The 27,767-nt window shown below is 34.3% G+C and overlaps 1 protein-coding gene across 10 annotated transcripts in view; it reads right to left on the bottom strand.

The window, feature by feature from the left end:
- Window positions 1–7,549: 7,549 nt before the first annotated feature.
- The window catches only part of EPHA5 (EPH receptor A5), a 304,352-nt gene continuing 284,134 nt past the window's right edge, over window positions 7,550–27,767 (bottom strand). For 9 of the 10 annotated variants that reach the window (XM_084889795.1, XM_084889801.1, XM_084889800.1 and 6 more), the window contains 3 exons: window positions 20,034–20,227; window positions 16,305–16,460; window positions 7,550–9,862 (listed from right to left, as the gene is read on the bottom strand). In XM_084889795.1, the coding sequence (XP_084745921.1) occupies window positions 9,757–9,862; window positions 16,305–16,460; window positions 20,034–20,227 (456 nt within the window). In that variant the 3' untranslated portion in view covers window positions 7,550–9,756. Of the gene's footprint in view, window positions 9,863–16,069; window positions 16,461–20,033; window positions 20,228–27,767 lie in introns of those variants that run through there. The other variant, XM_084889796.1, reaches the window with a different exon arrangement.

Raw genomic sequence — 27,767 nt, 5'->3', positions numbered from 1 at the left:
CCTTTTCTTATGAAGTGCAAGGAGCACTTGTTTCTTTGGAAGCTTCCTTCTATATTACTAAAATCAGGACCATGTGTTCTGACAGGAATGAAAGGACTATTTATGATGAAAGACCTGGGCATCCTCACAGGAATCCTATCTAATAAAAGGGTAATATGCAAATTAACCATTACTCCATCACAAAGATGGTTTCGCCCAGTCCTCTCAGCCTTGCCAGAGTTCCCCAGTCCAGGGGGGATGGGTGGTCGCTGAGAGTGGGCAATGTGAGCAGCCTGGCAGAATGCTTGCTTCATTGTGAGGTAAGCGTTCCACACCCAGCCATGGATGGGCCTCTGGGCTGTGCAGAGCCTCTGGGCAGTGGGTACAGAGCGGCCAGGCCCCAAAGAGAGCTACTGGTGCATGGATTCATGTGCAGGGCTACTAGCCCTATCTAATAAAAGAGTAATATGCAAATTGACCATAACTCTGCTACAACCACAAGCCACACCCATCAGCCAATCAGAAGAGAATATGCAAATTAACCCAACCAAGATGGCTGCGGCCATGGAGAGAGCAGGAGGCTTGGGTTTCCTTGGCAATGGAGGAAGCCAAGTTTTTTGCCTGCCCTGGCCTGCCTTGGGTTCTGCTTAAGGCTACAAAGTTTCAATTATAGAAGATAAATAAATCTCAACAAAAATGGCTGCAGCCATGGAGTGAGCAGGAAGCTTGGCTCCTCTTAAGACTACAACATTTCAATTATAGAAGATAAATAAATTCCAGATACCTGGGCTTCTACTTGGGTTTCTGGGTTGTGGCCAGTCTGCAAACCACCACAGGCTTCTGGCCCAGGCTGTCCCACACCCCAAAAAAACCCCCATTTTGATATGGACACCCTTCAGGGCAAACCAGCTGGCCTCCACCCATGCACCAGGCCTCTCTATCCTATCTAATCCTCCTATCTAATAAAAGAATAATTTGCAAATTGACCATCACTCCAACACACAAGATGGTTTCCCTTTGTGGTCAGATTACTGACTCCATGTGGACACAAGATGGCCATCACAAGATGGCCAGCAGAGGAGGGCAGTTGGGAGAGGCCAGACCTATAAAGAAGGGCAGTTGCGGGTGATCAAGCCTGCAGGGGAGGGCAGTTAGGGGTGACTAGGCTGGCAGAGGAGGGAATTTGGGGATGACTAGGCCTGTAGGGGAGGGCAGTTAGGGGCAAACAGGCTGGCAGGGGAGCAGGTAGGCATCAATCAGACTGGCAGGGGAGTGGTTGGGGTTGATTAGGCTGGTAGGCAGAAGCAGTTAGGGGCAATCAGGAAGGCAGCAGGTGAGCAGTTGGGATCCAGCAGTCCTGGGATGTGAGAGACATGTCCAACTGCCTGTTTAGGTGAGATCCTTCTGGACATCCCTCAAAGGGTCCAGATTGGAGAGGGTGCAGGCTGGGACACAAACCCCCATGCACAAATTTCGTGTACTGGGCCTCTAGTTATATCATAATTCCTCACCCCGTCCTCAGCATTAACAAAGCAAAGGACTGAGAAGTCGGCAATATACTTGTCCTGAAAATATACTCAGGCTGCACATTTCTGAAATGTTTCCTTTTATATTAATATTCATTTTAATTGCATTTCTTTTATTTGTAGAAAACAGAAGGATGATTGAAAAATTTGTTCTTAGGTCTGACCTCCATATCTAATATAGCTAGAACTGTTATCACTCTAGGAAGCATTCAATAAATCATTTACCTTGTACCAGAGTAGGAAGTTTTCAAGCCTTATCCTTTCAAATGACTAAATTTTATTGTTTTTCCCAGTATAATACAATCCAACTTATTTGCTGACTTTATTCTGAGCACCTTCTTTATGGGATATATCTATTTTTTTGGGTAAATGATCAGTCAATTTGATGCTAGTTATTTCTTTCATGGTTTAAAATTATTCTACTTGGCAATTATTTGAATAAAACTGTGCTGTATAATGTTTCTAATTGATTGCTAAATAGGATAGAATTGCTATTAAGTATTCATTATAAAAATACATAAAATAATGTATCAAGAAATAGCATCTCTTTAGTTCTTGGTGGCATTTTAATTTTCTAGTTTATGTTTCCTACTTTGTGTTACCTTTGATGTTTTCTTATGTTTCTACATTTGCTAGTAATAATAGGGGAAGACAAAAGTAGGTTGCAGTTGTGAATATGCAAAAAGTTTATTCTTGTATTATTATTTTTAAATTTTGTATTATTTAGTTTTACAACTCTAAACCTTCTTTTGTTAACCCTTGTATATCTGAGAAACATTTTCAATGTGCAACTAATACAATTTTCTGACAAATATTATATGGAACTGAGGGTAGAGGAAGTTTAAAATACAAATTTTGGATATCTTCTTGTTAACTACATGTAAGGTAGTATCTTCTAACTGTAAGTATGGGAGGAGATGTTAGTTACTTTGAAAGTAAGGAGATTAGTTTGATATATGCTTAATTTGATATTTCCACATTAAAGACAATTGAATATCACCAGCAAAATTGTATACAAATGAAGCTATATTGCAGCAGAAAGCTGGACACTGGAGATTCAGTATGTGATATGATTACCATATATGTTAAAATTGAAGACTTATGAGTTGGTGGAATTTCCAAAGGAAAGCATGTGGCATGGGATGGGAAGAGTATTAAGATACAATCCTGGTGCCCTGCCTGGTGGCTCAGTTGGTTAGAGCGTTTTCCAGTACACTAAAAGGTTGTGGGTTTGATTCCCAGGCAAGCACTATTTACAAAGATAAATAATGTATGCTAAAGGATTGCTTCCTAGTTTCATTCTCTATGTGTGTAGTTTTAAAGATTCTCATAATAGCTATCACACTTCCTCATTTAACAAATGAGGCACCTGAAGGAAGAGAGGTGAAATGGCTTGCCTGTGTTCACACAACTAACTGCTGACAGAACAAATTTGGCATGCTGACTCTGGACACCAGCATGCTATGCATTCCCTCCTGTAAATGTAAAGGATGAGGTGAAGGGAGCCATGGAGACTGATAGCTAAGGATATTCAAGAGCAGAAACAATTGATGTACAGATTCCAAAGCAGGACAGCATCAACTGGAATGTAGAGGTAAAGGATTAACTTGAAGGAAGGGATATAATAATGAGCTATGTGATCTGAGGAACGTCACTAAGCCTCGAAATGGAGTTGGATCCATTTCTACCTTTGTTCAAAAACAAAAACAAAAACAAAAACAAGACAGAATACATGTCTCATTTAAAGAACTGTTGTGAAAACTGAATGAAATGTTTTACTTTCTGAACACTTGGGATCACTCAGAAACTTCAAATTGAAATTAATAAACCCAACACAGTTTTTTAAATTAGAGAGGATTTAAAAACTAATAAATTTTTCTTTGAAAAAAACAATTAATACTACAGCATTTCTGCTGACTTTATTCCAATTATGTTTAACCTGCTAAATTCAAGTAAAATTATATTTACTATACTATATAAAACTCTTGCTTGATTTGAATGGTTACTGTGGATTTTCATAAATATCAACTTACTTCACTTTTGCTTATAATTTGGAAGTGAATTGCATGTGGACTCCAAAGTTCCATAGCTAAAGTTTATATATCATAGCTGGAAACATATTTATTGCAATTTCCTGAGCTTGTAGTTGAGAAAACAATTAGATTGTCCTGCTATGCAGTGGAAGAATCACAAATAAGAGAAGTGATGTTTTACTCTAAAAGTGTGGTTTATTCTAAAAAAAACAAATATGTTAGAAATATACTAAGCTATACACTGGTTTCCACCTAAGTTTCACACTTTGTGAAACTGTGCAGATCATTTTTTCTCTCTTTTATCTTCATTTCCTACATCAATTAAATTCAAAGATTGACCCAAAAGATTTCATTATCTACGCTGCATGGTCAGCATTGTGGGATGAGAGTAGTGCAGTGGGAAATTTATGGGTTTATTCTAAAATAAATGTGGGTTTCATCCTGCCATTGAAGAGCAGTTGGGATGTGGGCAGTTTCCTAACAGCTTTGAGTCATGGTTTCCTCATGAGTCAGTGGAGCCAATAAAATGTACCTTAAAGGTAAGCGCGAAAAACTCTAATACAGAATAGTGCATGCTTCTCAAATGTTAACTCCTTCACCACCACCCATTGCCTCTATCTGGTCAAGAATGACTATAGGATTGGGGAAAATCCCTCTTATCATATAACATTTACCTCTGTAGCAAAGCAATGTCAATTATAGACTGCTTGCTGACAAAGAATTCAGATTCTTCATATGAGTATCTACTAAAAAGAGGTAATATGCAAATTATGCCGGGATGCTGTAACGGATCATGACCAGACAGGAGGAGGTTGCATGTGTAAGTGAGGCCTGAAGAGGAGACGGAGACAGAGGCAGGTGGGCCTGCCCAGGCCGGCATGGCAGCTCAGGCGGCCCCGGAGCGGACACAGGCAGAGTGGTTAGTGGATGCTGCAAGTCAGGCGCAGGTCATGGCCCCCTGCAGGGTGCCTCCTTGCAAGGCGGGAGGCAGGGCACCTCCTTGAATGATTTCACTCACACTGGGCCTCTAGTATCAAATAATACCCCTTGAAATCATGATTTTATGCATAGGCAAAGGAGTTATGGATTATTTTCATAGGCATGTGATGTCACTTTCTAAGAATGTAAATGCAACAAAACACAAATATGACTAATTTCCTTGAAGACAGCTCTTTACCAAAGGAGACTGATGTCTTACAATGCTGAGAGAAGTGGAGCATTGGTGAACAATGGCACCGCTCTGGTAAGAAGGTGGGGATGCAATTCTTTCGCTCTGTTTCATAAACAGATGCATGGCGAGGAGAGGATGACCAACTAAGGCCCATCGACACCATGTCTAGTTTTGCAGATGGTGAACACGCTTTTCTGGTTTTTTTGCAAGTAATGTTACATTACAGTGTTACAAATCAACGCCTAATTAGGTTTCCCATAATTATGCTGCTGTCCTACAATCTCAGTGTCAAACTCTAGTTACAAAAAAAACATTCAAATACAAAGATTCACAAATAGGTCTTTGAGAAAATTGGATGCTGATTGAATTTAAAATATTGAGCATAAGACATTCCAACATTTTCATTAGCACGAACTGAAATCATTATACAGAGGCTGTAATTTAAATTCTTCTGGAAAAGGGTCAAGCATGACAGTCCGATTTAACTCTGTTTAAAGGGTTTTTATTTTTTGAAAAAATATAAAATTTCATATATTACACTACAAAAACATGTACACAAACCAAATGCACAGAGAGCTTCAGATGAGGGAAAATACATAAGTGCTAATCCATCCTTGAATTAATGCTGAGGCAGGGACTGGAGATATCCCAATGCCTGGTATAAAATAAGATACACTTAGCCTGAAACTAAGAGATCTTAATAACATATTAACAAATGAGTAAGTCTAAGTTTTATTCTCAGACTAAAATAAATGAAATTTACATAATCTTAAATAATTAGTTGTCAAACCATTGCAGTCTAAACATTCACAAGTCTGTTGACCATTGAAACTTCTGCTGTTAATATAGCTCAGCCTTAATAAACATATTTTTGCCACTTTCATTTCTAAGAGACATGACATTTGCTTTTGATTATTATAAATAGACTCTTTAAAAAAAAGAATTGGTGTTTTCTCCTAAGCAATAATTATGTGGTCATTCTGGACAAAGATATTTAATTATGTATGTGTCAAGAGACTTTCAGAAATCAGCAAGAAATGAAAAGAAATATTTCTCTACTTATCCTTTGATACATTACTATATAATTAACAGCATGATAGAGAAAACATTTGATGTAACTAGTTGTTATATATTTGAAAAAATGATGACATTTCAATTATTAATTTCAAATAAAAGTAGTGTTTTGACTATTCATTATCATCAACATCTTATTGTACCTACTTTTACTTTACTTTGAGATTAAACATCTGGCAGGACATAACAAAGACAGTTTACTATCATACTTAGCTTTCTTTTTCCCCCCTTATTTTTAGAAAGAAAAAAATGAGAAATTATCTCACTCTACTATGCAACATTGTACATCTAGTAAATTTCTAATATCTGACGCAAACAGCATTTGCTGTCCAATCCACAGTTACAGCCAAAAACGTCTTCCACAGGTAAATATCTCTGCTTGTGCTTCTGAGAACCCACTTTGAATGGCAGAAAGAAGGGTGTTAATGATCCTTTACCTTTCACATTGAGATTACATAGCAGACATGCAAACACATAAGTGTTCAAGTGATAGTAATGTTTCTTTTAAACTTGACATATGAAGCTATCTCTTCACCATTGCACATGGTTAAAACTCTTTTACAAACGGACTTAAGGATGTTCTTAACTTTTGGCAACTCTGAGACTGATTATGCTGGCCACAGTTAAGCTTATATAGAATATTGGAATATAATTTTTACAGAACACTGACTTGATTAAAATATGAGAAATCAATGACCATGCACATTAATTTTTTTTAAATGAGAAAATGAAAATCTTTACATTTTTACATATAATCCATACATTCCAATGGCCATCAACAACAGATTATATGGCATTTTTACATGTGAGCAAATGGCAAGATGTGGAAAGTAGTGATTAAGTAATTTCAACAGATATCAGTAAGCTGAATATTACTCCCTGCTTATAGTTAATTTTCAAAGTAACACTGACAAAGACTCATGCCCTAAAGATATTGCTACTGGTAGTTACAAAAACATTATGTATCATTTGACAAATCTATCTTTTGTGGTAAAGTTATTGAATCTATGTTTTGTTTTCAATTGTCTGGTGGGTGACAAATTGAACCAAAATGATAAGAAATCACACAATCAAGATCTGTCAAACCTTGCCCTGGGTTACTGCCTCTCTGCTTTGAACAAAAGCTGCTTCTTTCTCCTGTTCCACTTCTCACATTTATAGATGAGATTGGCACTTCCCAGTTGGTGATATATCCAGAGGTGAACAAGTATTTCCTCTCTTAGGGGAAGTGCATCCTATTTGAAAGTCTCTTTATTCCTTCTAAAATCATATTGACATTCCTTAGAAATTCTCAACCAAAATTAAATATGGATGAAAGTTATGTGTCTATTTAACATTTATCTCAATTTACTTTCCAAATGAACACTGAGATTGCAAAGGAAATAAATCAATTTGATCCAAATTAATGCATAATGTTCTTTTGTGGAAAAGAGGAAATCTACATTGTTGCTTCAAATTCTAATCACTTAGATGTATTCTATCCTGACCTTCTAATAATCTTTGAAAGTATAAAGCTGGAAAAAAAATTAGCGACTATTTTTTTTATGTGTAATTAATTGTGGCTAGTTGATCAGCTCTAAAAATTTATGGTTGTTTCTCTTTTAAATCAACAACTTTAGTCTTGGCTCATTTGATTTGGAGTTGTCCAGTGAATAGAAAGGTTGCCAGTTTGATTCCCAGTCAAGGCACATGCTCGGTTGTGGCTGGATCTAGGGTAGAAGGTATGCAAGAGGCAGCCCATCAATGTTTAGTTCTCACATTGCATCTTTAGGAATGGTGATGCCTACTTACTTGCAAAATTTCACTGAACCAGAGTATATTTGAAGCATAAATTGTTTGGAGCCATAGTATACTCTAGACTTCATAAGCAATCATAGTCATAATTAGAAAGAAATCAATATATCTTTTGAAAAATTTTTAGAACTTTTCCCCCTTATTTTTGACCTTGTTCTTTAGCAAAATGTTACAGTACTACTTATATAAAAGGTGGACATGATAGAAAGAAGGTATTTCTCAAAAGTTTACTATTTTATGTGCTAACATTCAACTAAAATAGGTGCTTGGGAAAGAGAAATGAGGTACCATTAGTATAATGCAGGTATATGTCCTATGATTTCACTAATCCAGCCTATTCCTTTTACAGTTTGATAATCATAAGTAGGATCTATTTTGTTTAAATGCTATGCTCCTGGAATCACTTGTCATCCCATGATTTCTATAAAGTGTAGTAATACAAAAATCTGGTTATTTATTAGGAATCTCAGTTTTGTTCACATATAATAATAAAAGCATAATATGCTAATTAAACTAGACATCCTTTGGGATGACCTTCCAGATGAAGCCAGGGCTGCAAGAGAAGCCTGGGTCTTGGTGCCAGAGGGAAGCTGGTGCAGGAGCCAGGGGAAGGAAGGCCTACTCTTGCATGAATTCCATGCGTCGGGCCTCTAGTATTCCAATAAACTTCACAATTGGTACCGCAGATCTCAGTATCAGTCTTCATTAAGTATTGTATATAGAGTATACATGGGATCTATCTTATATTTCTTCATAAAGCCAATTAAATAAAACTTTAAATTGGTTCATCAAAATAAATTCAATTTGATATAACTGAATAGAAGGTGAAATTTCCAAATGAATAGATAAGCATCCACAAATAAAACCTGTCATGTCTCAAAATAGAGAAAATGATGAAGGAAATATATATATATTTGTCATCATTTCATTGCTGCCTTATATCACAATTTCTAGAGCTGAGCTACAATGGAAATGGCTACAAAGGATTAGCACTGAGGGGTAATGCTCAGTGATACGTGCCTGGATTTAACAACATTAACCAAAGTCTGCACAGTTAAATCCCTCTCCATCCTTCTGAAAATGTGCCCTTCGGTGTCAGCGTTGCTTGACAAGGTATTTTCTGGGACTCAGAAAAGGTGAAATTTCTTACAGGGGTGCAAGATTAATGGCTGGAAGAACTGTATTGTCACAGATATCACAAAGTGTTTTTAAAAAGCCAAAGGGGATTTAACAGACATTTCCTGTTAGCGACTAAGGAGACTCAGTAGCTTTTGGAAACACGAGAGGCAAAAGGACACAAGCTTGTGTTAAATTTTGTTTTACTGCTTCCCTATTTCTCCTGTTCATATTCCACTCTGGAACCCTTATTCCTGCACGCTGCTAAAATTAAAACCATTAAAAATGCAAGCAGAATGGCAATGCACACAGGTGCAAGCACATATACATAAAACTCCAACTTAAATTGATTCCTGGGTATACAGCAAATGATACAGTATATACACCTTTATTACCGTATAGTTTCTAAGAGAGCGACTAAACGTAAATTCTATAACACAGAAAAATAAATATACACCCTGTATTGAACTTGTCCTTGACCAAGGACATGTTTATACACTAGTTTCTATAACTTAACGCTGTGTAACAGCACTTGAACATCACAAAAGAAGTTACCTATTAAGAAACTACCTAACCATATTGCTCTTCAGTACACTTATGTAGACAATTAAGACTCGAAGTAAACTTCAGTAAATTGCAGCTTTTGTTAGCCCACAAATGACTATAAAACTTTTCCCTTCAAGTAGATTCTTGGAAGTGTTGAAAGGTGCTGCCTTCATTCAGTCTATCAAGGTGCAGTTTACAGTTATATATTTCATGTACAAAATTTTATAGGAGTAGTGGGAAGGATTTTTTTTTTTTTTTTTTTTTTTTTTTTGCTGTGACATAAGATCATGTTTAACCATGTGTTGTTATTCCAAGGAGGTCATATTCGTTTCTTGAAAAATGAAGACACTGAGAAGAAGCTAAAACACTGATTACAAATTCTGTGGCTGAAAGAAATGTTCCCAGAAGGTTTAGAAATCACCGAGTTTTTCTCTTCCCTCCCTTTGTTAAAATAAATCTCAGGGCTTGTTTACAAAGTGCAGAAACATTCATTCAATGAAATGACATTAGCGTGAAGTTACAATGGCACCATCCCGTTGACCAGCTGCACCTTCATTTCTTGAAGGCTGCTCATGATCTTCTTCTGGTGACCGACAAGAGTCACTCCGAGCCGTCTCAAATCCCTGCATGAAGAAAGCACACATTGGATGTATGTATTGATTCAGTTTGTAGCACACCTCAATATTTCACGCTGGCAAAGAGGCAAGCATTTTACAGAAACTAATTTGATTTAGACATACAGGGTCCAATTTTCAAAGGCAGGCTCCCAAAATGTACCTCAGATATATTTTTTTATCATCCAGGAACTATTGACAAGGAGGAGTGATACTATATTTATTTGCCCCCTTTTAGACATCATTATGTTGGCGCAGCGTGGTAAAAAAACAAATCTGCATATGCTTACCAATGAATATGCATATTAAAGTTACAATTTCATTGAACAGTTTTGAAAATATGGATCTACAATATGAACACTCCCATTTTTTTTTTTGCTAAGAGAAGTTAGCATAAAATATATGTTTTTAAAAATTACAGCTAAGCAATTGAAGTCTAAACTCTTCAAATGACTCACTACAATCATTTTATACAACAGATATCTTTAGAAGATAGTAACCACTACATTGCTTTTATAAAACTTCCAAATATATATATTTTTTAATGTGGAACACAAATGCCAGAACCTCATTTCTTTGCCAAATAATGTCTAGGTTCTACTGGCACTTAGAGCATTCTGAAAATTATACACTATCAAAAAGTCTTTTCAACCAAGGTACTTTCATTCTGTTTCTTCTCAACAAGCTTAGTATCCAAAAGAAAGTGACAAATGTTTAGATTTCAAAACTAACAACATATTGTGGAGCTCAAGGCCAGTGCCCATGTTTTTAAAATGTTATTTCTTGGGATATTTAGAAATTCTATCCCCTTAAAGTACGTATTTGGCAAATATAATGATTTGTGTATGTTTGGCAAGTGATAATGCTAATTATAAGAAAAATGACCATGAACAATTCAACATTTTTAAACGAAGTTGTCATGTTAAATTTCTTAGGTAATTTCTTTATAGAACATTATGCTAAAAGTAGAATATTTTTGCATTTAGTAAATGTATTAATTTCAGATTGAAAAGTTTATGAAAATGGATATAATGACATAGAGTCATAATATATAAAATATTGATTAATTTTGGAAACTCAAAGACATCTTAATTATCAGATGATGGAATTTAAATAAATGGGCATGTAAGCTCCATATGCATTAATGTTGGGAATAATTGCTTATTTAAATAATATATTGGGTTTTTTTCCCCTCTTTATGCTTTGATTTCTTATGAGAGCTTTAACAAATGGCAAGCAGCTAAAGAAGAAATAGTGCATTCTTACGCAGAAACATAATCCTAAGAATGTAACTATTAAACATTAAACAGAGAGATTATCAAAGAATATCAAGACAACAGAATACAATATTAAAATAATAGTAATAATGGTAGGCATGGAAAACAATTATCAGTAAAACTTAAAACACCAGTAAAAATTTGCTTTGTTACAAAATCACTATTGTTGGCTATGAAACAGAATACACAATTGCTACAGACTAACATAGAAATGAAGGAGGTTTTAGTTTATTCTTATTTCTTTCAAAGTAAGCCAGAGTTCTCAGCCTTGCCCTGTTAACATTAGGCTGAACAGTTCTTTGGTGGGTGCAATCTTATTAGGAAAAAAGAAAATAATATTTCTTTACATAAAACAATAAATCTTTACAGTGCAGCTTAAATAACTAGTATTTGAAATATAGTTTTATAATCAAACATGTTTTACCATAAGTTTTATATACCCCAGGTTGAAAGGACCAATGTAATATATATACTTAAATTGCATAATTCATATGGCTAATCCAATTATTAACATTATAGTTTGAAAAATTATTATTATAGTTTGTTCTGAAAAAACTGAAAGAAAGGAAATTTATAGATTTTCCCACTGAAAAGGCATAAACTTTACATATAAAATACCAAAAACCTTAATTTGCAGTATGTAAATGTGTGTATATAGCTTTGTATATGTGTGTGTTTTCCATATTACAACTCGTGGTTGTTTTGTCTAACTGATATCAAGTCGCTGGTTTGACTTATTCTTATTTCCACTGTTTTCACTTATTTTTATATTATGGGTAAATATATCTTCATTCTCTGAAAATAACACATGAAACATTCTGAGTCAGTACTTTGAATGATATTTGTGATCTCTTTGTAATGATATTGCAAATGGGAATTCAAATGGTATTAGAAAAATATTTCCAGGAGAGGTTAAATAACTTTATTTCTATATTGTTAAATGCATTATTTTCTTTTAAGTAGTATTGTCTTATACTTTTGCAATTTCTAACAATATACATTTTACTCCTCAAAGTATATATTAAATTATCAATTTAGCAGTGACAATGTGAGATACATTTGATAAAAATTAAAGTATTTTACATTTATTGACAAAGGTGATGCTCTATTTCTAGTAATTTAAAAATGATTTAGAAACCATGCATATGTACTATTTTACTCATTTCATTTATATATAGAAAATTTTATAGCTGGACAAATATTTAAGTGTGTCATCGTTACAAAAATTACCCTATTTTATCATGACCAGGTGGAATCTTAAGTAACACCCAAAGACAATTCTAATGATGAAAACTGTAATTTCAGCATAGGCTTATAAATTTAAACATGATGGGAATAGCATTGTTACATTAAAAATACTTTTGGGTTTTGTCAGAAAAGCATGATTAGTTTTAGAAAAGCTGCACATATAAATAGTTACCATTTCATTTTTTCAAATATTATTCCATAATATTAAACAAAGAAAAATCCCAATATTCTGATACTAAAATGGCAAAATGAAAAATAGAGAATAATGAGAGGAGTCTAGTTAATGTTGGAGCAACTTTTGATTATTCAGGATTTAATTTACCCATTGTGGATGAGTCATTCTTCTCCCTTCTGCTTTACACACCTTTTAGCCATTTCCCTAGTATTTAACCCCACCAACATTGGCTGGATAGGAGAAGGGAGAAGAGAGCTTAATGAGTACTCTCTAAATTTCAATGTTTGTTATTTGTCATTCAGTTGTATGTTTGGAATTTGTTGGCTTGGTCATGATCTTCAATGGATGACACATTGTCAGGGTTAGACTAAAAGTTTTATCTTAATTATATATCAATAGAACAAATAGGATAGTCAGTATTCATATGTGTACTTTAACTGTATAAAATTGGCATAATGACTGTATTGAAAAGTTAAGAACTTTATTTGAATTAGTGTGCACAAATTTTGGCTCACCATTTGGGAAACTTTCATATTAGTAATTTACACACAATTGGTATAATATTTAAATTCATTAGGTTGCACTCATTTTCTGAATAATCAGTGTTATAATACAAGTCTGACAAGAACTTTAAAAAGCAACTGTAGGCTCGATCTCCAGTAGGTGGTGTGCAGGAGGCAGCTGATCAATGATTCTCTCTCCCTTCCTCTCTGAAATTAATAAAAATATATTTTAAAAAACAACAGGAAAAAACTGTAATACTATCTTCGATTCAAATATTTGGATTCAATTTACAACTCACCTGAAGCTCACAGTTCCCCATCAATAATACCTCAGTGCATTTACATACCACAGTACAGATTGTTCATGATTGCCATAACAATGAGTTCTTTACACAGAATAGCAAGGTTCAGGCACAGAGAACAGCAACAGCAATGTCTAGGGTCCAACATGTTTTGATTCTAAGATTTAAAAGTTTTTTTAATTCCTTCCCACATTAAGCCATATTTGCATGTTGGCAAAAAAAAAAAATCAAATATAAGTAAACCTTTATGAGTAATTTTTTACCTAAGTAAGTGGTTGTAAAACACTAATAATTTACTCTTCTTTTTCTAAACCCAGTATGAGACCAAATTTGATGGCACAAATTATTATACATATTTTTCTAATTTAGATATATGGCAATTTGATATTTTGTTTTATATCAATGATTTCAACATTTTTATAAGCATTTATTATAGGTATGAATGCATTATTCAAGATCTCAGTTTCTATTCTGGCAATAACATTGTTTATAATATTTTATTATAATATTATACATGATTCATGAAATTAATTTTTAGATATGGGTAAAGATCATGTGTAAAAAAATCATTATCAAAGTGTTTTAAAAGCTTATTTTGGTTCTAGCTGGTATCCCATTTCTTTGCCATAAGTCTTTAATAATGTTGAATATATATATAATATATATATATAATATATTATATATATATATATATATATATATATATATATATATATATGAAGGGTAAGAAAAATTCAAAGAGGATACAAATTTTCTTTTACTTTATATTTTTGACTAAAGAAGTAACTGACTACTCACTATTTTTTTGAGTTAGTTACCATGTTATTCAATAAATATATTCTTACCAAATAGGAAAAATGTGGTCAAAACACAATACACAAGAAAACATATAGTTAGAGCTGCTGGACTCTCCAAGAAATGAGCTTCACTGGAGTTAGTTCATCTTTGCTGGCCCAGGTCCTAGTAAGGAATGTGCTCAGGATGTGTTTATTTGGGCTCCCAGAATGTGAGGCAAATGACTTATGGAGGGCAACATTCCCTGAACAGAGAGATGTCCATATGACTTCTCACTTCACCTTACTCTTCTGGCCAGAGTAAATTAATTAAAAGACAAAAATATCTAATGGAGAAACTATAGCAAGAGGCAAGAAGCTACCAAAGTAACAGAGATACAGAAAAAATTGACCAGACAAAAATTACTGGAGAATACAAATAAAGTGGCGAACCATTATAAGATAGAAGAAGAAATTAGGACTTGAAAGAAACATAGAAATGAAGAGAGTCCGAAGATAGGAAAGTAAAGAGGAAAGAATTAAAAGAAATAAGACAATATCAAATTATAATGCTAAAATATTAAACATAATTATTGTATTTTGGGGTCCCAATGAGACAAAGTAATAGGTCGGTAGTGCAAAACCATTATTTGTGGTTGTAACTTTCTGTGAAGGGGAAAGCTAAAAGGTAGTAGAATGATATATAGGTATATATGTGCTATTAAAATAAAAAGGAGACATTGTTTAATGCAAATACTTTTATTATATATTTACAAGTAATCTGACATTGGGTAGAAGAAATACCTACAGTATCATTTTAATATAAAATGACAAATGACTTTAAATTAAAATGACCATTTTTCCTGAAAAATTAAATAGCAACCATGTAAAAATAGTTTTAAAGTATCAGTAAACTTTTCTGTTCACTATTTTAAATATAGCACAAATGAGCTCTTTGAGTGTCCAAAAAAAATAAAAATAAAATAATGGGTCAAGAAAATGTGTCTTCAAATAGACATGATATAATGGTGATAGTGAGAATGAGATTCAGTAACTTATGAGAGCAAGCTGAGTGGTTATTTTAGGTCCTTTCAGTTTTAGGTATAATGGAGGAGAAATGCGGAGAATGTGTGATCTTAACTAGTGATAAATGACAGTACCCTGTTACCTTTTTGTGTGGCTGTGCAGTGGATTCAATGAATCAAAATGCCAGAATAATACAAATGGTGAAGAGAACTGCTCAGTGCTTATGTTATGTGAAGTGATGGGTTATGGACCGCGACTTACTGCTTTAGAATGGTCTACCATGTTCTAATCCTTATAACAATATTTTAACCTTTGAACTGATAGGTACTTGAAGTAATTTATCCTTATGTTCACAGGTTAAAACATTATTCATAGTTATGTAATCTAGATGGAACCACTATAATGACAAATAACTTCCACAAATAACAAATCTTAGGCTGAAATAATTACACATACAGAATACATAATAAAAATACAAACCACTTACAACCTTAAAGGATTTATTCTTTAACTCTAGTGATTTTTATTCAATAAGATTTGAGAAATTCCACCTTAAACGTGCAAACAGAAGAGGGCACAATTGGTTCCACTGAGATTGCACCAAATAGCAAATCAGAGGCAGGATCTAATGTATTCTTAGATGGCAGGAATCCAAGGTGCACCGCTTAGAGATTAAATGGGATCCCTGCCTGGGAAGCTGTGTTTAAGCTGCTGTTTCCTGGGTGTGCATCATAGCTGAAATTTAAGGATTTTTTTTTTTTTCCTGATGTAGGACTAGTCATACCAATTGTGCTTACATTGGTTTTGTATTTACATTTCTATAACACAGGGACCAGTATAAAAACTTTGTCAAGAAAACATCTTTTCCACAACATGAATGACCATTATTTTGCCAAAAAGCTGTTTTTCCCCCCAAGTATTCAAATATCCCAATGCTATTTGTTTGAAGCATAGAAGCAAAGAAACTGGACAAAACTAGCATTGACCATGCAATTGTTAACAATACAGGCAAAATGAAGAGGGTTCTTTGAAATCTGCCACACACGGACAAAAGTTAATTGGTTTGCCTTGACCTCATCCAGATAGGTTTCTGGACAAATGTTCTCGCCCCAGCAATTATGTAAAAATGATCAGAAAAATTACTCACTCCAAGGTCACCTGAGCCACAGCGTCCATTGAACTGTATCCATTTTCCATGAAAATCTCTGTGTACCGGCCCATTTTGATTGCTTCTAGCCATTCACCTACTGATCTGTAGGCCCCAGATCCCAGGGAGCCATGTTCTGCCAACAAAGTAGATACTCTAAAACACATAAAACAAAAATATAAAAAATAATATTTTAATCTTTATAATAAATTATATTATAATGTCAACTCATAGTCAGTGGGTCTTTAGGTCTTTAAGTATATTGAAATGGGATAGTATGTAAATGCAAAACTGGAAGGAAGTAGTATTATATTTTGAAATATAGAACACAACATCAGATGTTTATTCAAATGTTTTTCTACCCAGAGTATATGAAGAATTATAACGACTTAATAAGTTAACTTTCTCAATGTAAAACATTAGCTAAAAATGTCATGTAATGATTTAGATGTATTTATTTTCTATTATTGTTTTGTTTATAAAAATAATATAAAAACTGCTACCAAATATAGATATTCAGGATAATTGGGGCAAAGCCAAATACTTGTTGACCTTGCTAAACTTGCTAAACTTGTGCTCACTTAATTTCCTAGAAAGTCTGGAACTTATTGTTGATCTCATTCTCTCATGTAGGGGCACTTATTAATTTACCTAGGAGTAGTGGAACATGGAAAACAAAATGTAACTCCAAACACATAAGAAAACTAAATAGGACCAATCAAATCATGAGCTGTTTTTCATTATACTAAATGCATACTCTTTGGCTAAAAATAACATGACTGTTATGATGATAATAATTTTTGGACATGTATCTTAAGAAAATAATTGAAGGAAAGGGCAAAGAGTATATGTACAATTTTTTTCTTCTACTGAGAGTAAACAAAAACAATTTAAATGGCCATTAATGGGAATTCAACCGTAAGATATAGGATATCTTTCTTTCTACTTATGTTCTCTGCACTTTCTCATTTCTCATTCACACTTCAAACTACTCCAGTGAAGTTTCTTACAAACCAATTCTATAAAAATTGCTCTGATTAAGCTGAGCAATGATCTCTAGGTTGCCAACATCTGAACATTTTCCAACCTGTAAGAAGACTGAGCTCTCAGAAACATCCAACATCACCACTACTATCTCCCTCGCAAACATTTTTTGAATCACTATTTTCTTTTTCATGACTACCATGACCTTGAACATTTCTGGTTTCTTCTTACTCTCTTTTGCCTATTATTCCTTATTATTATTATTATTATTATTATTATTATTTACATTAAAATTTGTTGGGAACTAGGACTTGGCCTTTTATATTTTCTGCTCAGGCTGTAACCCCAGTATACTTAGACAATTTTACCCAATTTCTTGTTTCAAATAACATCTATTATTAGCCAATTTTTAACTCCTGGCTAAGTTCCTCATATATTTATATGCCTACATCATGCTTCCACATTTCTCATAAAAATACCACTCGAATATTTCTAAAACCATGGTCATCATTTTTTACATCCATTTCCTCCTGAAGTGTTTCCGGTATAGTATATGATACAATAGTTCACTCCTTCCTTATCTTAAATTCATCCCAATCTATCATTGTGCATATTATCCATTCTACCTCCCTATATGCACATCTGACCTCTTCTTTCTATCTCATTTGTCACCACCTTAGTTCAAGAGATCATCATGTCTTACCTATACAACTACTCTAGCCTCCCAGTTATCCTCACAAATTATATTCTCATTCTCCATTCCAACACCAAAGTTGTTTTTTAATGTTATTTTGTTTAGTATATCCCTTTCATAACTGTGTATTGCTCATTGCTGTATACTCAGCACGTAGCTCACAGCATGACACAGTAGTTATTTGTTGCATGGGTAAGAGGGAATCTTGTAGTGATTTGTAGCCATTAAGCATTAGAATCAAAGACTCATTGAAGATTAAATGCAGGTGGAAACAGCTGGAGAGTAGGATCTTGAAGTTGAGATTGTGGAAGAGGTGCAATTTTTGCTAATAGCAAAGTTTAGAATGTGACTATGACAGGAAGTTTCCAAGGTATTTTAGAGACTAAAATCACTAAAGGAGAAAATTTGAAAGTATTGAGAGATAGTCAAGCATTATCTACATGATTACTAAAAACACCAAGTTTTGTGATAGGGAGAGAAATATAGAGAAAGTGAATGAGTCAGGAACTAACACCTGCTGGAGTTGGGATTTGTAGATGGCTAGTAAGTGGTATAGTCTTAAGCCAAATCTGTTTAAATGAAACCTAGCAAGCTGATTCTACATCCTGCACACAGGAAACTACTAAAATTTTTTGTAGATTTTTAAACTGCTTTCAAGCTGTAATGATGATGCTGATATAAATTAACACATTTTAGAACATAAAAATGTCCCTTTTGATTTCCTTTCTTTATGTCCATTTGTGACAGCTTAGCATAATTCAAACAAGTAGATGAGATAAATATTTAATATTTTATATGGCAACAAACATTTGAAAGCAGATATTTCAGGAACAACATAAGGAATGATTACTACAGTTGCTGCCACAGGAAGTTAATGATCCCTGAACAGAGTTTGAAGATTCGTTCTTCATTTGCATTTAAAAATGAATTTTGCCTAGTAAACAAATGTTATGTCAGAATCATAAAACTTATGTGACTTTATCAAGAAATTATTTCTCATTTAGTTCATGTTAATACACAGCCAATTCAGTTCCTGGCATGACACTTTTTTCTTGTAAAAAATATATAAGTACCTCAAATACAGATTTTCACTGTTATTTTCAAACAATCTGGCAAATTTTATAGTAAAGAAGCAAACTGATTTATTTTTTGAGAGAATAATTCTATAACTTTTCAGGTTAAAGAATAATGTATACTTTATAAAAATGCAACATTGCAACATTGTTATATATATATATATATATATATATATATATATATATATATATATATATATATATATATTTGCTCATATAAAATCTTTCCCCAAGCCCAGCCAGTGTTGCTCAGTGTTTGAGCATCAACCTATGAGTGAGGAGGTCATGCAGTTCGATTCCTGGGTTGTGGGCTTGATCCCCAGTAGGGGGCGAGTAGGAGGCAGCCAATTGATGAGTCTCCCTCATTATTGATGTTTTTAGCTTTTCTTTCCTCTTTAAAAAAAATCAATGAAAAAATATATAAATAAAATCTTTCTACAAAATTTCTCATATTTTATTAGCCACATGTCTGTGTTCAACAAGATACAAGTAAAGGGTCCCTAAAAGCATTGTCAATATTCATAAAATATACAGACACCAAAACCAATTCTAAAAACATGAGAAGTAATTATTGGTAGATATCTTTAGTGTAAAATAGATCAGTGCTTATTTGGTTTTTCCTTATGGTCTCATAATTTTATCTTTTCCCCATCCACATCTATGTCGGAGTCCAATACACATGGAAATACATGCATTTAAGCATTCTGGTTTTTAAAAAAATACTTCCAAAACTTGGCTACAATTGGCATTTTCTGATATGGACATGTTACACTATTGGATTAGGTATAAGTGCTCTTAAGTATAATCATTTATATTTCATTCATTGTAAGAGAAAAACTTTATGCAAAAACGATAGTTAAATAAAATAGTATCATACAGATTTAGAGGTTAATTTATGTCGATAAGTGATTTAAAATTTGTGGCATCAATCTGAATTAGCTAAATTCAGGACAATCTCTCAGGTCTTGCCCGTACCTGCTCGATGCATTAACCAGCGTCTTCAAGCTACTTGGGTTACGTATCAGCTTGTCCAGTATGTTCACTATTTCATCAAACTTGGGCCTGCTATTCCGGTCTTTCTGCCAGCAATCCAGCATTAATTGGTAGAGGGCAGCGGGACAGTCCATGGGGCTTGGCAGACGGTAGCCTTCTTCCACTGCCTTAATCACCTGTGTAAAGCAAAGAGAAGCAGTGGCCACACCACAGACTTAGTAGAGAAATTTCCTCCTATTTAACTCTCATCCTTTCTTATGATTAACTCTGGCAATAACAACCAGGTTCACTCTCTCTAGAATCCCCAATTACTTCCCTTTGCTGTGAAATAAAACAACAAAAATAAAGAAATACATTATTCTCACAATATAAAAATATAGGCTTTCTTCACATTTTCTAAGGAAAATAAATGGTAATCATTTTTACCTAAGAACTTGATGAAGGCAATTTGTAAATTTAATTGGCAAAAATAAACAGTTCATGTTTTATTTATCCTTGATTCTACAATCAAATAGAGATTAAATCTTTTTGTGATTTCTCTGAAAAGTTAATGTATTTTTAATGAAAATGTATGAGCAGAACCACATTTTTTAAAGTAATGGAACTGCAATTTTACTTCAAAAAGAGTTTTGGATGGGAAATGATGGATCAGTCAAAGGCTAGATTAGTATAACGATCTCATGTATCATTTAGTAATGTCTAGGTCTTGCTGTTTATTATCATCTGCTGATTTCTGTCAGGAATTTAGAATAATTGTCTAGTAGCAGAAGCATTACAAATATCACTGATTTTAAATGAAAACCACAAGTATGAATATCAGTCTAATTGTAAGATTGCTTTATCAAAAACATTTGTAATGTCTAACTCCAGAAAATATGTATTTACATTACTGAATATAATAATATAGGTCTTATTCAATTATTAAAAATCAAAAGTTTGTGAAAATGAATATATTTCTTAAAATCCTATTACAAATACTTCCTTAACATTGAAAATTAACTTTAAAAAAAATAAAGATTTTTGACGGATCTGACAAATGGAAAAGCACACACATAATGATTAGGATAGAACATTCACAAAGATAATTTGAGTGCTCAGGAAGAAGCCAATCTCTTTATGATAAAGAAAATGCCATTTGAACAAGATCAATGAGATGTAAAGAGGATTAAATAGCAGATTTAAGGACTTTGTGGCAAAGAGATTGAGGGGAAATGAAAGTATTTTCGATAAAACAAGCTCAGGCCCATCACATGGATAGTTGCTGCTGTTAACTTTGGGCAGGTACATAAGTGGGGTAATGAATGTTGACAGGTGTAATCTGTACTTGTTTTATTTCATGTTTATTTGTGAATGGGGAACATTTGTATGGCAATATGCAGAAATATGGCCCAGGAGACATTCGGGCTGGTAGTATAACCTATCTTATAGGGTCATCAGCACCCGGTCCCAGTCTAAAGTCAGGTGTAGTTTATATCATTCTGGGAAAGGCATAAAATTGAGGCTTCTGAGAAGCACCAATAGTTAAGTTCAGGAAGTCCAGAACTCTGAAAATAAATTGTTTAAATAAATATTGAATAATTATGAGCAAACGACAAATGCTCCTCCACTTACATTGGAGTAACGTCCCAAAAACCCATTGTAAATTGAAAATATAGTAAGTAAAAATTGCATTTAATAAACCTAACTTATGGAACACCATAACTTAGCCTAGCCTAGGTTAAACTTGCATAGAACATTTACATTAGCCTACAGTTGGGCAAAATTATCTAACACAAAACCCATTTTATAATGAAGTGTTGAATATCTTCTGTAATTTATTGTGGGTATTGCTTTTATACCATCATAAAACTTGTTAAGTCAAACCATAAGTCAGGGACTCTCTGTACCTGAGAGTTACCTACCACCTTAGTTAACAGTCCAAAACAACATAGAAAACTAAAAGGCAATCCCATGAAGGGGTGCCTCCATGGTGCTAAGCCCCCGGAGTGCTGCTGAAAGTGCCCACAGTCCAGGCCTTTGGAGGCCCAGAGCCAAGATCTGAGGTGCCAAGGCCCCCATCTGTGTCAGGGCCCTGATAGGAGACAGATCAAAGGAGTGGTATTTGAACTGAGGTCTAAAGAATGCTGGATTGTGTGGGAAAGAAGAGGAGATGGACTTGAACTTTTGGAAAGGACTTGAAAGCCATGATCCTGACTGAGGATTGCCCATGACCTGCCTGCCCATGTTTGCTGGTATCTCCTGACGGTCCATGAGTAAGTGATCCCACTTCTAGGAATATGTCCCAAGAAATCAGAAGCACCTGTCAGAAAGGATATACGTACCCCTATGATGATAGCAGCACAATTTACCATAGCTAAGATTTGGAAACAGCCTAAGTGCCCATCCACAGATGAGTGGATTAAAAAAAAACACACTACACAATGGAATACTATGCTGCTGTAAAAAGGAAGGAACTCCTACCTTTTGCAACAGCATGGATGGACCTGGAGAACATTATGCTAAGCAAAATAAGCCAGTCAGAGAAAGATAAATATCACATAATCTCACTCATTTATGGAATTTAATGAACAACATAAACTGGTGAACAAATATAGATTCATAGACACAGAAGCATTGAACAGCCTGCCTAACCTACGAGGGAAAACAGGGGTGGGAGTGTGGGTGATGACTACAGATCAGCCAAAGAACTTGTATGCATGCATGTAAGCATAACCTATAGTGGAGATGTGCAAGGGATTGGGAACGGCCAGGGAGAGGTCAAAGGTGAAAAAGGAGACATATGTAATACTTTAAACAATAAAGAATTTAAATAAATAAAAAAAAAACCTAAAAGGCAAACTACAATAGAAAATGCTATTAAAACTATAACATGATCAATATATCTAGTGTATTTAAAGCTCAGACATATCTACAATAATGAAAGTATAATATGCTAATTAGACCGGATATCCTTCCAGACAACCTTCCGGATGAAGCTGGGGCTGCCTGTGTCCTGGGAGCCTGCCAGCTGGAGGGAAACCCAGGTCTGAGGTGCCAGAGGATAAGCCAGTGCAGGCAGCCGGGGGAAAGAAGGCCTATTTTTGCATGAAATTTGTGCATATCTGGCCTCTAGTTGAAAAAATAAAATAATAATATAGATAAGTGAGAAATAGCTACTAACCAAAAACTTATTTAAAAAAAAATTAAAAATTTAAATAAATTTGGGTAAAATGTTATTCTCACTGGTGACATTAAATAAATGAGTAGCAAAAGAATAAAAGGTACAATTTTCATTCACATATAGTTCATTTAGTTATGCATTTGCTTATAAGTCTCCCATTACTGATGACAGTAGTTATTTTATTTAATAACATATAAGTACCAAAATTAAATGTCTTGATATAATTTATATCATGAAATATTTCACCATGAAATAGAAACAGTGACTCTTATATACTTTAAACCTAATTTATTTTATATATGCTTTCTCCCAAAGCTGCTATCAATTAAATCTATTTTGTACTTTACCATCTATTTTTTATTATATTTTTGCTTCACTGAGCAGCTAATCTTTATGTGGAACTAATAAATTAAATTAATTCCTTAGTTTTAAAAGAAAATAATGTAATTTGATCTGAAGTTATTTCCAGAATACATTACTTAATCAGCTTTATTTTCATGTAAATGTATATATAGGAATATAATACCCTGACTCCTAAATTAACTTAAAACTTGGCCCAGATAGTTAGGTCATTGAATTTAATTCTAAACTTATCTTTAGAATTTGTGTTTAAAATAGATTTAGAACTGTAACTTTAGATTTATTGTTATATATTTGGAAATTTATTGTTTTTCATTTTTACCTATTATTTCCTTAGTAGTTTTGAAAATAAATGAATGACACTAGTACTCTGGTGGTTTATGAAATACTAGAAATCTACCAAGGCACAATTTACACTTTATTTTACCAAAAAATTATAATCTACAATATAACTAAATAAGTTACAATCTCAATTGACTTTGTTATTACCATTACATTTGTTCATCTGTGGTTAAGATGAACGAAGAAAGAAAAGAAAGGGAAAAAAAGACAACCATAATTTTTATAGACAATCTGGCACCATATCAGAGGTGCTGTATCTGAAATACTCACATAAGATCTGCATTTTTGGCTTTGACATGCAAAGAAATAGTCTAAACACAAATTAAAGAATGCTGCCTCTCCTAATACATAAAACTACAACAGCAGATGTCCAACATGGCACAATTCACTTAGTGGCAAGTTGATTTTACTGGGACTTTTCCATCAAGTAAAGGCCAGGAACACCTATTTTGGGTACTGTTTGTTTTTGCTGCCCAGAGAGCTTCACCCAACATTGTTAGGTTGAATATTTACCTACAAACACAGAATCCTATCTAGCATATTACACAGCAAGGTAACCCACTACAGAGTGAAGGATACATAAGAGTTATCACATACTCAGTGATGTGCTATTAGATATTTAACAACTGGCTCTTCCTGCCGGAGAAACAGATTTATAGCATTTTCTCATTTATCTCTCTCTACATAAAATACTAAGCAACCAACCGGTCGACTGGTCACTATGACTTGCACCTACCACCAGGGAGAAGACACTCAAAACAGGAGCTGCCCCCTGGTGATCAGTGTGCTCCCACAGCCAATCTCCTGCAACCCTCCCCCCTCCCCACCCCTAGGACAACCTTCCACCACCCCAATCAGCCCCAGTTGGCAGCCAGGAAGAGGGACTGCATCCATGCATGAATTCATGCACTGATCCTCGAGTGATATAAATACTCCCTTCATGTGAATTGCAAACTACCAATATAATCTCATACAGGTAGAAATGTTCTGACTGGGAATCGAACCTGCTCAACCCCTAAGCTGTATCTGCTGGGTATTAGGAAGCCTCTTAAAGGCAAAGCTGAAGCACCAACTTGGAGACAACACTCTGAAACAAATTGGTGCCATTATTCAAAATGCAGTGGGTTTATTAAATCAGAAACTTCCACACTGTGCACTGTTCCCAGTGACTCTTACCAGGGAACACAGCAAGGGTTCCATGGAACCAGCAGTCATGGCTGCCGACAGGGCACTTGGACTACTTATGTCCAGGCACAAACAAAAGAGAAGGGGAGTTTGCATGCTGTCAAAGGTAATTGATATTGAGCATCAGGAGGCATTTGATCTGTTTTCACACAGATGGGGCAGGGAGAAATGTGTGAAACTCATATAATACACTTGGGGTGTCTTGCTATTCCTTTATTACAACTGTGCCCTGAAAATGTTTACCCTGAGACTAAAGGATTGCTTCAGACTACCAGTTAAGCTACAATGATCTGCCAAGTTGACAGATGAAGGGAATTCAGAATGGATAGTGGGAGGAGGTAGAGGCTTAAGGCCAGGAGAGGTCTTCAGATCAACTAAAGCTACAGGAGCTGCAGTGCAGTCCATAAGCTTCCTCTTGTGGGTTTCCCCTCAGGAAGAATCAGCACAATGATGGACTAGATGCTCCCTGAACCTGAGTAGAGACATAAGTCTATGCTGCAGAAGGGCGGAACATCTGAAAATTTGTCTCTCCACTTCACCTGCAGGGATGATAAGTTACCAACAACCCTTAAAACGCATCATCACATTTACACCGAGGCCATGCTTGACAAGGTTACTCCCAATCAATTATTGAACATGGCAGTGATAATAAGATAGGTTGGCTTAAGAATTCCCTGGCTGCCTCTCTTAGAACCACACCTCAGCCTCAGGTGCTGGCACACAATCAATTTCCTTTCATCTCCACTGTTCCTGCATCACAATCTGACATCTCTCCCACCTTCCTCTCATCCACCTATGTTTTCCTTTACAAGCATTTTTCTTTAATTACACTAATGTATACCTAATCCCCTTTTGGCTTCTTGGAGGAACTAGACTAGGCACTGTGGTACTTATATTATCTACATGCATTCCTAATACATACTGCAAGAGAGGGATTATTACATACATTTCATAGATGAAACACTTGTTAAATATTGCCTATATTTAAGAAGGAGCAGAGTAAGATTCACATTTAAATCTCTCTGGGATACAAATCTGTAATTTATTTGTCTGTCTTGGAGTTGAGTCCCACTATTATAATTATAAATAATTACTCCTCACCCCCCCCAAAAAAAAAAATCTTGGGTGAGATATGGATCCCACTCCATGGAATCAGATTCTTTATACCATAAGATAAAAATAATATCCAGGATCAAAAGGAGTTATTTTGAAAGACAGTGCATTCTTCACCACAGGAGTTGCAAAAAAAAAAAAAAATGGAGGATGGGTAACTGAGTGCTAAGAAATGTGTAGGGAGAACTTGAGCTTCAGCTTGGTGTTTTGATGAATAAGTTCTGTCTAGGTCGTGAGTACTTATCTTGCTAGGTAGTTAACATCTCACATATGAGTCTTTTTGTTACTATGTGATATGAAGCTCCTCATAAGTGACTGGAGTTTAAGAATATGTTTCTATAAATAATCTCAGATACCACAGAAATAGTTTCAGATATACCAATTTCTTCTATGATTTTTTTCTATTGCCGATAGTTATTAAAGATATATTGGCTGTGCTTTTTTCTTAGTTCATCAATCTTAGATCACTAGTGTTCCAGAGATTGAAGAGATCTTAGAAATCTTTTTATTCAAGCCCATTCCCTTTATAGTCATAGAAACTGACCAAGCAGTGTAGAATCTAAGATGAATGACTGTCAGTTCAATATACTTGTTTGTTGTTGCTGTTATTGTTTTTAAATAGCAAGGGCAGGAATTTTGTACTTTAGATTGGTTTTTATGTATCACATTTTCCAAAGGTGTCAGAATTTGTATGTGGTTACCAGTTCCTAAAATAATTGCTTGCATCCAAAGACAGCATTATCCCCAGAGGACCAACGTTATCTTAGAAGACCACATTTTGTTGGTCCAACACACTCATTATTATACAGACATTATAGAGGCTAAGAAGCTTAATAATTTTCTCACTGTCAAATCTTGGAAATGTACAGTATTTGGATGACAACTAAAGTCCTCATACATTAGCTAATTGTAACATGCTATGTGTTATCATAAAATATTCTCTTTGCTTTACCATAAACTATTCCAACAATATAAGAAGATTCACATATATTTTTATAAGTATATCTCTATCTACACCTATACCTACCTCTTCTGTAGCACTGAAAATTTAAACAAAGAAGAGAAAGAAGATAGGCATAGCCCATACAAAGTGGGTTATATTCTTTTGGAGTCAAATATTCTTGCTGCCTTATAGGTAAGATCAAAGCCAACAGAAATAGCAATAGAAAATTACCCCTCTGCTAAAAAAGGCACAAGTAATTCTAACATGAGAAGATTGAAAAACAGATAACTTAATGAGTTACTAAAGCTCTTTGTAATCTACATGCTTAATATAATCTATATGGTCATATATTTTACAATAAATACAAGAGAACAAAACTGTCACTGAATATAAAAATGACATGAAATGAAATATCTTTTTATTTTGGCTTTTGTTTAACGTTCTGAAAAATGTTGACATTTAAAATTTTTGTGATCAATAAAGAAGCTTCTACTGACTATAGGATATTATATTACTTCCCAAGCTTGAATGAGAGTTCATGGTCTGGTATTTACCTAAATCATCTAGCCATTTTGGTTTATGTTTATTATGCATCACTATGATTTTTCTCTGT

Source organism: Pipistrellus hanaki (genome assembly GCF_964339955.1).
Source record: "Pipistrellus hanaki genome assembly, chromosome: 1".
Taxonomy (NCBI): Eukaryota; Metazoa; Chordata; class Mammalia; order Chiroptera; family Vespertilionidae; genus Pipistrellus; species Pipistrellus hanaki.
Note: the sequence above shows the minus strand (reverse complement) of the source record. Positions and strands in the feature narration are given on the sequence as shown.